Source organism: Chelonoidis abingdonii, chromosome 6 (assembly GCF_003597395.2).
Source record: "Chelonoidis abingdonii isolate Lonesome George chromosome 6, CheloAbing_2.0, whole genome shotgun sequence".
Taxonomy (NCBI): domain Eukaryota; kingdom Metazoa; phylum Chordata; order Testudines; family Testudinidae; genus Chelonoidis; species Chelonoidis abingdonii.
In genome coordinates this window covers 115,399,309-115,411,703 of record NC_133774.1, presented here as the reverse complement: position 1 = coordinate 115,411,703, position 12,395 = coordinate 115,399,309, and the positions used below count along the sequence as shown (strand labels likewise).

The window sequence follows — 12,395 nt, the reverse complement described above, 5'->3', positions numbered from 1 at the left end:
AATTAACTAGGGAAAAAGACCACAACAGAAAAGAAGATAGCAGCACAAGAAAATATGGGAGATTTTTGCCTCCCCTCCTTTTTTAAATTAAAAAAAAAATTAGGGCGGTCGATTAATGGCAACTCGCAATTAACTCAAAAAAATTAATCACAATTAAAAAAATTAATAGCGTGATTAGTCGCACTGTTAAACAATAGAATACCAATTGAAATTTATTAAAAATTTTGGATGTTTTTTTACATTTTCAGATATCAATTTCAATTACAACACAGAATACGAAGTGTACACTGCTCATTTTACATTTTTTATTACAAATATCTGCACTGTAAAAATGATACACAAAAGAAATAGTATTTTTCAATTCAACACACACAAGTACTGTAGTGCAATCTCTTTATCCGTGAAACTCATAAATGTAGTTTTTTTGTTATATAACTGTACTCAAAAACAAAATAATGTAAAACTTTAGAGCCTATGAGCCTACTCAGTCCTACTTTTTGTTCAGCCAATTGTTAATACAAACACATTTACAGGAGATAACGCTGTCCTCTTCTTAATTACAATGTCACCAAAAAGTGAGAACAGGCATTTGGATGGCATTGTTGTAGCTGGCGTTGCAAGATTTTTACATGTCAGATGCACTAAAGATTCATATGTCCCTTCATGCTTTGGCCATCATTCCAGAGGACATGCTTCCATGCTGATGATGCCAGTTAAAAATATAATGCATTAATTAAATTTGTGCTGAACTCCTCGGGGGAGAATTGTGTGTCTCCAGCTCTATTTTACCTGCATTCTGCATATATTTCATGTTACAGGTGTCTCGGATATGACCCAGCACATGTTGTGCGTTTTAAGAACACTTTCACTGCAAATATGACAAAATGCAAAGAAGATATCAATATGAAATTTCAAAAGATAGCTACAGCACTTGACCCAAGGTTTAAGAATCTGAAGTGCCTTCCAAAATCTGACAGGGATGAGGTGTGGAGCATGCTTTCAGAAGTCTTAAAAGGCAACACTCTGTTGCGGAAACTACAGAATCCAAACCACCAAAAATGAAAATCAACCTTCTGCTGGTGGCATCTAAGTCAGCTGATGAAAGTGAACACGTCAGTCCGCACTGCTCTGGATCATTATCAAGCAGAACCTGTCATCAGCACGGATGCATGTCCTCTGGAATGATGGTTGAAACATCAAGGGACATATGAATCTTTAGTGCATGGCATATAAATATCCTGTGATGCTGGCTACAACAAAGCCATGTGAATGCCTGTTCTCACTTTTTGGTGACATTGTAAACAAGCAGCAGGCAGCATTATCTTCTACAAATGTAAACAGACATGTTTGTCTGAGCGATTGACTGAACAAGAAGCAGGACTGATTGGACTTGTAGGCTCTAAAGTTTTACACTGTGTTATTTTTTAATGCAGTTATTTTCTGTACACAATTCTATATTTGTAAGTTCAACTTCCATGATAAAGAGATTGCATTACAGTACTTGTATTAGGTAAACTGAAAAATACTATTTCATTTGTTTTTTACAGTACAAATATTTGTAATAAAAATAAATATAAAGTGAGCACTGTACACATTGTATTGTGTGTTAGATTTGAAATCAATATATTTGAAAATGTAAAAAACACCCAAAGTATTTAAATAAATGGTAGTCTATTATTAACAACACATTTTTTTTAAAGTGTGCAATTAATTATGATTAATTTTGTTTAATCGCTTGACAGCCCCACAAAAAATTAAACCTTGGCTGTATCCAGAATGCAAAATCCAATTTTCTCTAGATTTGCTGGAGAATCTCTTGGAGGTCTCAAAGACGTATATTCTCTCTCTCTATCACTAAAGTTTCAGCACACGCATACACATCCCAGCTCTTCCTATCTCTTATGCCTAGAAGGACTAGTTGAATCAGAACAGCGTACCACCTACATAATGTTCTAGTATATAATAGGACTATGACAAAGTTCTGTTGAACCAGTGGAGGCTGAAATTGAGCTAGGGTTTGTGAATGGATAGTGTTTTACAAGAGTTCCAGATGCCTGAACTGCTCTATAAAGGACAAAACTATATCACATAGAGACCAGCTTTATGATCCCCATTCTTCTCCCAGCTGAAGTCAATGGCAGTTTTGCTATTTGCAGGATTAGATCTAAATCTGTTAGTCATAAGAAGCAGTTAGTCCACCTGACACAGACAGAAAAAGGAAAAGTCTAAGACAAACCACTTTATTTAAGATATGAGTAACACAAACATCCTTTGAAGAGCTCTTTACCTTGCTAGAAGCACACAGTCAACATTTTTTATCTTTCCCAATATCAAAGCATCTGATGGCTGCAAAAACAAACAAACAAGAAACAGTCACAACATGCCAGCGAGATCAGAAGCATTTATTGATATTTATGCATGATCAATATCACTATGAAAAGAAATAAAAGTTTACTGCTGGAGCTTCTCATTTTCTTCAACTCAAACAACTGCAATTTAATGTGACAAATTACTAAAATCTAGAACTGGAAGGACATGTTTTGCAATCACATGGTTTCAGTGTATTAATACCATCACCAACATTTGAAGTTCAACCACATATTTCACACTGCTGTTCAAACATGTTACATAAGAACAGGTTAGACAAACATCTATCAGGGATGGTCTAGGTATACTTAACCCTGTGACAGCACAGGCAGTTGGACTAGATGAATCAGTAAGGTCCCTTTCAGCCTTCAATTTCAGAAGATATACAGGTAAAATTATACATAATACTTTCTTTTCTTACTGCACTATTAGAGAGAGTTTTGCAAAAACTGACTATTCACGCAGTGTTGAAATACTGTAGATCAGTGGCTCCAAAATTTTACTGGTTCATATGCAACCTTCTTAGAAGAAAAGATGTTTGAAGTATCATATTTAGGTCTTAATAGTCTTAAGTATTTACAGTTTTATTGTAAAACAGGTTTTGAACCTGGCTGGTGGTGATCTGCCTGGGAAAAATAAGAAGAGAAGGGACCTGCGTGGAAGGGCTACAGGACATGAGGTTTAAAGCTGGCCAGGAATTTTTCATTAAAATACTTTGTTGGAAAATGCAGATTCATTGAAACCAAAATTCTGTGGGAATCTGTTGGCTTTCTCAGGCCCATAATGGCACTTCCAGTCAAAAGCAGAGCTAGACCCACCTAACGATAGCATGGTGGTCAAGGCACTCATCTAGGATATGAGTGACCCAGGTTCAAGTCTCTGGCCTGCCTGATTTAGGCAAGTACCCTGACCACCAGGCTATGGTGTACTCTGAGGTCAGGGATCTCTCTCTGTTGTGTTATTTTTGGGGTTCTGTTTTTTGTTAAAAACTGCAAGAGATCTCAGTTTTGTCCTGATGCAGAACAGGAATTTTTTTTTTTAAATCACAAAAATATCATGAGACAGGAAAACAGTTTCTTACCCATGTCTAAGGAGGTTAGACTAAGGGTATGGATTCTGGTTGGAGTGGATGTGGGGGCTCTGGTGGGGTGGAGAGAGAAAATAATAGGCAGGGAGGGGTGTGACAGGGCGTGGCATGTGTGTAAATAAAGGGATGCTAATAGGAGTGAGTGACTTGCGAGGGAGTTCTCCAGGTGAAGAAAGAGAGCTTACATGACCCCTGGGGCAAGTTTGTTGTTTGTAGTATGTGTGTTTGTGGTGTACTTGCTGCTTGACTGTGTGGTCTGTTTGTCTGGGGAACCGTGAGCTGAGGCTGAAAGCTTCTTAACGAGGCTTTGATCCCTAAGCCCTTTAGCACCCATCAACCCTTAACCAGGGGGCAGGGTTACTCAGGAAGACCAGGGCTTTAAAAAGCCCACTCCTAAGCGACCAAAGGCGCTAGCGAACATGAGCGGCTAACAGAGGAGTTTTGCGAGGGAGTTTAGAGATGGAGTGAGTGTGAGACGGGACTAGCTACACTTAACATTCTTTAAACTTAAAGCCAAAAATACTCCCCTGACAAAAACAAAACAACGACAAAGGAATGAGCTTTAGGAGTAAAAAGATAGTGCAGGCACAAGTCCAGCAACAGAGTGGGGGCTATCCAGTTTATTGAACCCAATGCAGCATGTATGATTATCTGCCCTATGGGCAGGTGGTGTAGTGTACATTCGGTACGAGAAGCTCCTGGCCCTTACAGACCGTGTATGGGCTTTTGGAGATCAGAGTGGCTGAACTGGAGGAACTAAGGTAGACACAGAGGTACCTAGATGATACTTTCCAGGACACAGTACAATAGTCTCACCATCGGTCTGACAGACTCTGTGCTGTTGAGGAGGATGAAAGTCTCAGGGAAGGAGAACATCCAAATGGAGCAGATGAAAACAATCCCATAGTTGGAACCCTCCTTCCAGATGACGTTGTGGTATCATTTCACACTGAGGATAGCTCTCCAGGGGAGAGAACTCCAGTCATTAGGAAGAGACAGGCATTAGTAATGGGCTATTTGATCATTAGAAACATAGATAGCTGGATTTGCGATGACTGGGAGATCCGCTTGGTGACTTGCCTGCCCAGTGCAAAGATCGGGGATCTCTCGAGACATCTAGCTAGACTCATGTGTAGTGCTGGGGAGGAGCTGGCGGCCATGGTACATGTAGGTACCAGTGACATAGGGAAGGGAAAGAGAGAGTTCACGGGGGCCAGATTTAGGCTGTGAGGTAAGAGATTGAAGTCCAGGACCTCTATGGTAGCATTCTCCTAAATGCTTCCAGTTCCACACACAGGGTCAGTTAGACAGGCAGAACTGCAGGGGCCCAATGCGTGGATGAGACGATGGTGTAGGCAGGAGGGGGTTTACATTTCCACCTCGACCCCAATATAACGCTGTCCACGGGAGCCAAAAAATCTTACCACGTTATAGGTGAAACAGCGTTATATCGAATTTGCTTTGATCTGCCGGAGTGCGCAGCTCCCGCCCCCCCAGAGCACTGCTTTACAGTGTTATATCCAAATTCGTGTTCTTTTTGGTCACGTTATATCAGGGTAGAGGTGTATTAGGAACTGGGGAAACTTTTGGGAAAGGAGGAGCCTATACAGTAAGGATGGGCTCCACCTAAACCAAAATGGAACCAGATTGCTGGCTCTTAGTTTAAAAACTGCTCTATGACTTTTTTAATTTTAAGGGTTGGGGGAAAGCCAACAGGTACAGAGGAGCACGTGGTTTAGGCAGCGACATTCCTTAGGGGAGGATCTACTAATGGAGATTCTCTATGTCCTGGAAAGGAAGAGAAGATGGAAGATGATAAAATACAGGTAGGATATGATGAGAAACAGTCAAATGACAAAAAGTCCCATTCAATTACATCATGTAATCGCAGACAGTTAAAAAGTGACAAGTTTTTAAAGTGCTTATATACAAATGCTAAAAAATAAGATGGGTGAACTAGAGTGCCTTGTATTAAATGAGGATACTGATATAATAGGCATCACAGAAACTTGATGGAATGAGGATAATCAATGGGACACAGTAATACCAGGTACAAAATACAGAGGAAGGACAGAATAGGTTGTGCTGGTGGGGGAGCGGCATATGTGAAAAATAGCACAGAATCAAATAAAGTAAAAATCTTAAATGAACCAAACTTAAATGAATCTCTATGGATAGTAATTCCATGATCTAATAATAAGAATATAACAGTAGCAGGGGTGGGCAAACTTTTTGGCACTAGGGACACATTTGGATATAGAAATTGTATGGTGGGCCAGGAATGTTCATGAAACTGGGGTTGGGGTGTGGGAGGGGGTGAAGCACTCTGGCTGGGGGTGTGGGGTCCAGGGTGGGGCCAGAAATGAGTTCACAGTGGGGAGGGGTGGTGGGGTTTGGGGCAGTGAGGTGGAGGTGCAGGCTCTGGGGTGGAGCTGGGGATGAGGGGTTTGGGAAACAGAAGGGTGCTCTGGGCTGGGACCAAGCAGTTCAGAAAGCGGAAGGGGGACTAGGGCTGGGGCAGGGGTGCAGCAAGGTGACTCAGGGCTTCAGGCTCCGGCTGGCGCATACCTCAAGCAGCTCCCAGAAGCAGTGGCATGTCTCCCCTCTGGCTGACCAGGCGGTGCTGCTGCGCATTGCCCCATCTGCAGGCACCGCCCCTGCAGCTCCCATTAGCCAATGGGTTCCCAGCTAACGGGAGCTGCATGGGCAGCGCTTGGGGCAGGGCAACGTGGAGCCCCTGGCTGCCCTTATGCACAGGAGCCAAAGAGGGGACATGCCTCTGCTTCCAGTAGCCGTCTGGAGCGGCCCCCAATCCAGCTCCCCAGCATGAGCTCAAGGCTGGCAGTGGCAGTATTTATGATGTTTTTAAAATGTTTCCAGGCAGCTTACAAGGATTTCACTTTTTTGCACTGTACCTTTTAATTTCTGTTTAACTAACTACCTCATTCTTGTGTAGTCTCCCTGAAATTAAATGCTACAGTGTTGGGCTGCTGTGCTGTTTCTCTCACCACAGGGATGTTGAATTTAATTATATTATGGTCACTATTACCAAGTGGTCCAGCTATATTCACCTCTTGGATCAGATCCCGTGCTCCACTTCGGACTAAATCAAGAATTGCCTCTCCTCTGGTGGGTTCCAGGACTAGCTACTCCAAGAAGCAGTCAATTAAGGTGCCAAGAAGCTCTCTCTCTACATCCCGTTCTACGGTGACATGTACCCAGACAATATGGGGATAGTTGAAATCTCCTATTATTACTAGGTTTTTTATTTTAATAGCCTCTCTAATCTCCCTAAGCGTATCACAGTCACTATCACCATCCTGGTCAGGTGGTCGTCCCATCTAAAAAAAGATATACTGGAACTGGAAAAGGTTCAGAAAAGGGAAACAAAAATAATTAAGGGTATGGAACAGCTTCCATATGAGGAGAGATTAATAAGACTGGGACTTTTCAGCTTGGAAAAGAGGCGACTAAGGGGGGATATGATTTGACAGAGGTCTATAAAATCATGACTGCTGTGGAGAAGATAAATAAGGAAGTGAGATTTACTCCTTCTCAAAACACAAGAGCTAAGGGTCACCAAATGAAATTCATAGGCAATAGGTTTAAAACAAACAAAAGGAAGTATTTTTTCACATAACGCACAGTCAACCTGTAGAACTCTTTGTCAGAGGATGTTGTGAAGGCCAAGACTATAACAGGGTTCACAAAAGAACTAGATAAATTCATGGAGGATAGGTTCATCAATGGCTATTACCCAGGATGGGCAGGGATGGTATCCCTAGCCTCTGTTTGCCAGAAGCTAGGAATGAACGACAGAGAATGGATCACTTGATGATTACCTGTTCTGATCATTCCCTCTGGGTCACCTGGCATTGGTCAGCGTCAGAAGACAGGGTACTGGGATAGATGGACCTTTGGTCTGACCCAGTATGACCACTCTTATGAAGGAGTGTTTTGGAGAGGGTGGGAGTATGAAATAAAGGGCAGGTAGGGTTGCTGTAACAATTAGGCCTACAAAATTTACCCTAATTGTAAGATCAACTGGAAAAAGTATATGAAAGTGTGTAAGATGTTACAATAGCCTATAACAGTGGTTTTCAATCTTTTTCATTTCCAGACACCCCAAAAATTTCAAATGCAGGTGCAAAGACCTTTGGAAGTCTTAGACATAGTCTGTGGCCCCCCCAGGTATCCGTGGACCACAGGTTGAAAACCACTGACCTATAACAACAAATGTTGATGAAAGCAGGTAAAGTTGTTTTTAATAATAAATGTTATAAACAAGTGCAAGAGAACCAGAGGGACTATATTTAGTCAAAACAAACAAAATGCCATATTAATATAATTCGAGGGCTATGTTAAAATCATGCTTGATACAAACAGAAGATGTAAAACCAAAAATTAATGAACCAAAATTAGTACATATGATATTAGGCCTGATTGGAGAACAAAATAATGAAGGGAGGGGCTACTTCACTTATCACTTCCTTTTTGGGTCCTTAAAGAAAGATTGTGGGGACGCTACTGAAGCAAACTTCACCATTATGGCTGCCACAACCACCATTCTCTGTGACCCCGGGCCTTCGTTAACCAGATCCTGAAAGGTGTCCTAACAAGACCAAGCTAAAGAGAGAGGGACCCAAATAATATTGCCACCTCTCCGGCTCCAGTGAATTCCAACCACCACTTGGGGTGAAATGGAATCAGACTTTAACAGCAGCAGTAACAGCACCAGCCCATCTTAATTAATTTAATTTAGTCTGGAAAAGAGAAGACTGAGCAGTGACATGATAACAGTTTTCAAGCACATAAAAGGTTGTTACAAGGAGGAGGGAGAACAATTGTTATTTTTAACCTCTGAGGATAAAACAATGGGCTTAAATTGCAGCAAGGGAGGATTAGGTTGGACATTAGAAAAAATGTCCTGTTAGGTTGGTTAAACACTGGAATAAATTGCCTAAGAACGTTGTGGAATCTCCACCATAGGAGATTTTTAAGAGCAGGTTAGACAAACAGCTGTCAGGGATGGTCTAGCTCAGGGGTCCCCAATGCAGTGCCCACGCGCCTGCAGGGGTGTCTTAGTATGCCCACGTACTGTCCGGCAGACGAGCATCTGCCGAAATGCCGCCAAAATTCTATGGCATTTCGGCAGTGACGCCTCTGAATGAAGCCGAAATTCAGCGGCTACACCTCTGGATAACGCTGCTTGCCACCGACAAGCAGTGTCATCCAGAGGCGTTGCCACTGAATTTCGGTAGCATTTCAGCGGATGCTCGTCCGCCGCCATGGTCCTTCGTCTGGCGGGCACCAAACGAAAAAGGTTGGGGACCACTGGTCTAGCTGATACTTAGTCCTGCCATGAGTGCAGGGGACTGGACTAGATGACCTCTTGAGGTCCCTTCCAGTTCTATGATTTTCTTTCCCAAAAAGGACAAATATTACCCTCTTTGATACCATCTAATATTTGTCAAATAAGCTGATTTTCCTTCTAAAATTATCTCCCATTAAAGGAAAAGAGAACAAAAAATGTTAAAATAAAAGCATTATTTAATAAAGCATTGGAAATTTAAAGTAACTGTTTTCCTTCTTTTCTATATCTTTAATAAAAAGTTAAAATAAAATGTAAGTCTGTTTTCCATGGTGTTAAGCAGACTGAAGTGTCTGTATACCAATCCCTGAAACTTGTTTAATGTTAGATAGTGACTGTGTTATGTTAACACCTTTAGCTTGTTTATTCCATCTGCAGTAATACAACAGGGCACAGGGTGGGGGAAAAAAAGAGTGCAGAGGAAGCTCAGAGGGGTGGGCTAGAAAGGTGGGGGACTCTTGGCTGGAAATATAGGACTTTACCTGAACATCAGGCAGTTTCCATACCAATTCATCATTGTTCTAAGGCTTCATATTCCTGGTTTCCCTCCAGTTGCCTCTGAGCCAGGGAGCTCTGCAAATGCCACTCTGGAGAGTCTTTCCCACAGATCTCCTCTTGCCCTGGTCCTTGGACTCACAACTCCTTTCTCTTGGTTAAGGGATTCCACAGCCCTCCTTCATGGGGTTGTGCCATGACTCAAGCAGGTTTCCGCAGCCCCACCAGTATCTGGGTTCCAGTCTCATTCCACAGAACCTGCCACGATCCTTGGACTCACATATTCCATCATCTTGATTCTGGGGCCCCACAACTACCCTTCTTGGCGCTGTTGTGTGATTCAGGCAGCCTTCCTCAATCCACCAGTTTCTCTCCTGGTTCTGGGTCCCATACCAGAGCGCATCTTTCCTAAGTCAGTGCTCCCCTGTAATTCAGCTGTCTCCACTCTCCTTCTTAAAAGTCACCTAAGAGCCGGGTTTTATGTTAAGGAGGTAGCTACCTGATCAACATCTGGCCTCCATTACTCAGCAAGTCTGCTGCTTGCTTGAATACCTGTTTGCTTAAAGGAGCGCATGCACTGGGACAGGGGTTGGCGGGCCCCAGGTTCCAGTACCCCTTAAAGAGGACAGACCACCCTGTTACAGTGTACCACTGCCAACAAACTCACCAATCATGGTTGTGGAACCTCTGCTGTTGATAAGTCACCTGCAGTTTCCTTCTCCTCTTCCATCTACTCTGACCACGAAATTGATCACTGCTCTACAGCCAAAATGCTTCTGAAATAAATGTAGTCAAACTTTACTAATTCTGGGTCACAGAATGAAAATGATGCTTAAAATTGTTCATTGGCTCTAGTCTAGCTGTTGGGCTCCAGACTACAGCAGTGGAATCTCCTGGCAGGTGATGTTAGGGTTTCCATGTTCCGTGACCGTCAAAAGGATCTTGTCCCATTCTTCTTCATGGAAGGTGATCTTGTAGCCTGCAACAACATCGATGGTGTGATGGCAGCCCTCAACATCGTTCACGATCCAGATGAGTGGAGACTGTTCATTGATTCATCGAAGACGAGTCTTAAAGCTGTTTTGCTGCATAATGGCAATGTTTTGCCATCAATTCCAGTTGGTCATGCAGTCCATATGAAGGAAACCTATGACAACATGAAACAACTTTTGAGGTGCATAAACTATGACCAACATCAGTGGCAGCTTTGTGGCGATTTGAAGGTCGTTGCTCTCTTGCTTGGTCTGCAGACTGGATATACAAAGTCCTGCTGTTTTCTCTGCGAATGGGATAGTCGTGCAAGAGATTCCCACTACATCAAGAAAGATTGGCCACTCCGACAGTCATTGGAGCCTGGGAGGAAAAGTGTTCAGCATCCACCACTTGTTGAATCAAGGAAGATTTTGTTACCACCCTTACACATCAAGCTGGGTCTGATGAAGAACTTTGTCAAGGCCATTGACAAAACACAAGCAGCTTTCAAGTACCTCCGTGGAAAATTTCCAAGGTTAAGTGAAGCTAAGATAAAGGAAGGTGTCTTTGTTGGTCCTCAGATTCGTGAACTTCTTCGAGATGATGCATTTGACCATGCACTGCTTGGCAAGGAAAAGACGGCATGGAAAGCCTTCCAGTTAGTGGCAATAAATTTTCTCGGAAACAACAAGGCAGACAACTACAGGTTGTTGGTGGAAAACCTCCTCAAGGCATACAAAAGCCTTGGTTGCAACATGTCACTAAAGATACATTTTTTGCACTCTCATCTAGATTTTTTTCCACCGAACTGCGGAGCAGTGAGCGACGAGCACGGCGAGCGATTTCACCAGGACATTGCAACAATGGAGAAACGCTATCAGGGCAAATGGAGCCCATCAATGCTTGCAGACTATTGCTGGACAGTGACAAGAGATGCTCCATTTAATGAATACAAGAGACAAGCCAAGAAGCGCCGAGTAGACACTGAATAGGACTAAACTATGTACATAATAGTTTTTTGCCTTTTGTTTCATAATAAATTTTATTTATATAACCCTTTTGCTGATTTTTAAAGTGTTACATAAACAGGACAGGTGAAATATTATCATGTAAAGCAACCATAAACACATGAAAAGACCTAGGTTTACAATTTATGATTAAAACTCTACTATCTACACAATATACATAGACATAAAATGTAAAAACTTAAATATCTTAGAAACAGTAGCCAACCAGTTGTTTCAATTGTCATATTTGAATTCAGCACATCAAAATACATAATAAATACCACAATTTATTTCTGAAGCAGACGACTTCTCAAAAATTGTAGACCAGTGTTACCCTACACTACTGTACCACAAAACACAATTTTCATACTTCCTTATGCTATGGTGGACTGCTTTTCACAATGGCAGTCATGAGGTTAAACAGTGAAAAATCAGAATGGCAGCTCCTCAGAGATTCTGAAAACCAGGCCCTGAATTGGTGCACAGCTTCATTTCCACTAAAGTTTAAGCCACCTTCTTCAGTGTCAGTCATTCCATTCTTACCCTGGGTCTTAGAACCAAAATACACATTTACAAAACCTTTTAACTTTACTTCTTTCTTGATCATAACTACTAATTAATTAACTGTCTTCCAAGTGTTTAAAAAATGTCCATCCATGCAATTTCAGGAATGCTATGATGTCTAATACTTGCCACAGAAACACTATTTGTAGTTTAATGCTAAGTACAATACCTCAGTTGTCATTTGATTTTATATCTGCTGTTTTATTCTCATTACGTGGTCTCTTCAAGTGCTATTTTATTGGACTATGTATCATGCTTGAAATTCTGCCAGATATGGAATCACAATGCTTTTAGAACAAGGGAACTGTCCAGAGGATTTATTTTTAGAACAGTATCATATCCTGATTTTTAAGAAGTCCCTATTTAATTTTAACCTACTGACATCTGAAACATCTCATTAGTCTTGCTATTTCCCTTATCAAATGCTTACTTGCTGTTCTCAGCCAAATGTGGCTTTAGGAGACCAAAGTTTCCTTAGGGATTAGGACAAAGAAACCCCTTATTGTCTAGTTACCAAGGGATTTTGTTCTTA

At 41.8% G+C, this 12,395-nt stretch overlaps 1 protein-coding gene across 3 annotated transcripts in view; it reads right to left on the bottom strand.

Annotated features, from left to right (window-relative positions):
- Positions 1-12,395, bottom strand: part of MTAP (methylthioadenosine phosphorylase) — a 61,604-nt gene that overhangs the window by 30,667 nt on the left and 18,542 nt on the right. For 2 of the 3 annotated variants that reach the window (XM_032783237.2, XM_032783238.2), the window contains exon 3: positions 2,288-2,346. The exons of the other annotated variant lie outside the window; for it this stretch is intronic. In XM_032783237.2, the coding sequence (XP_032639128.1) occupies positions 2,288-2,346 (59 nt within the window). The remainder of the gene's footprint in view (positions 1-2,287; positions 2,347-12,395) is intronic. 3 annotated transcript variants of the gene reach the window in all.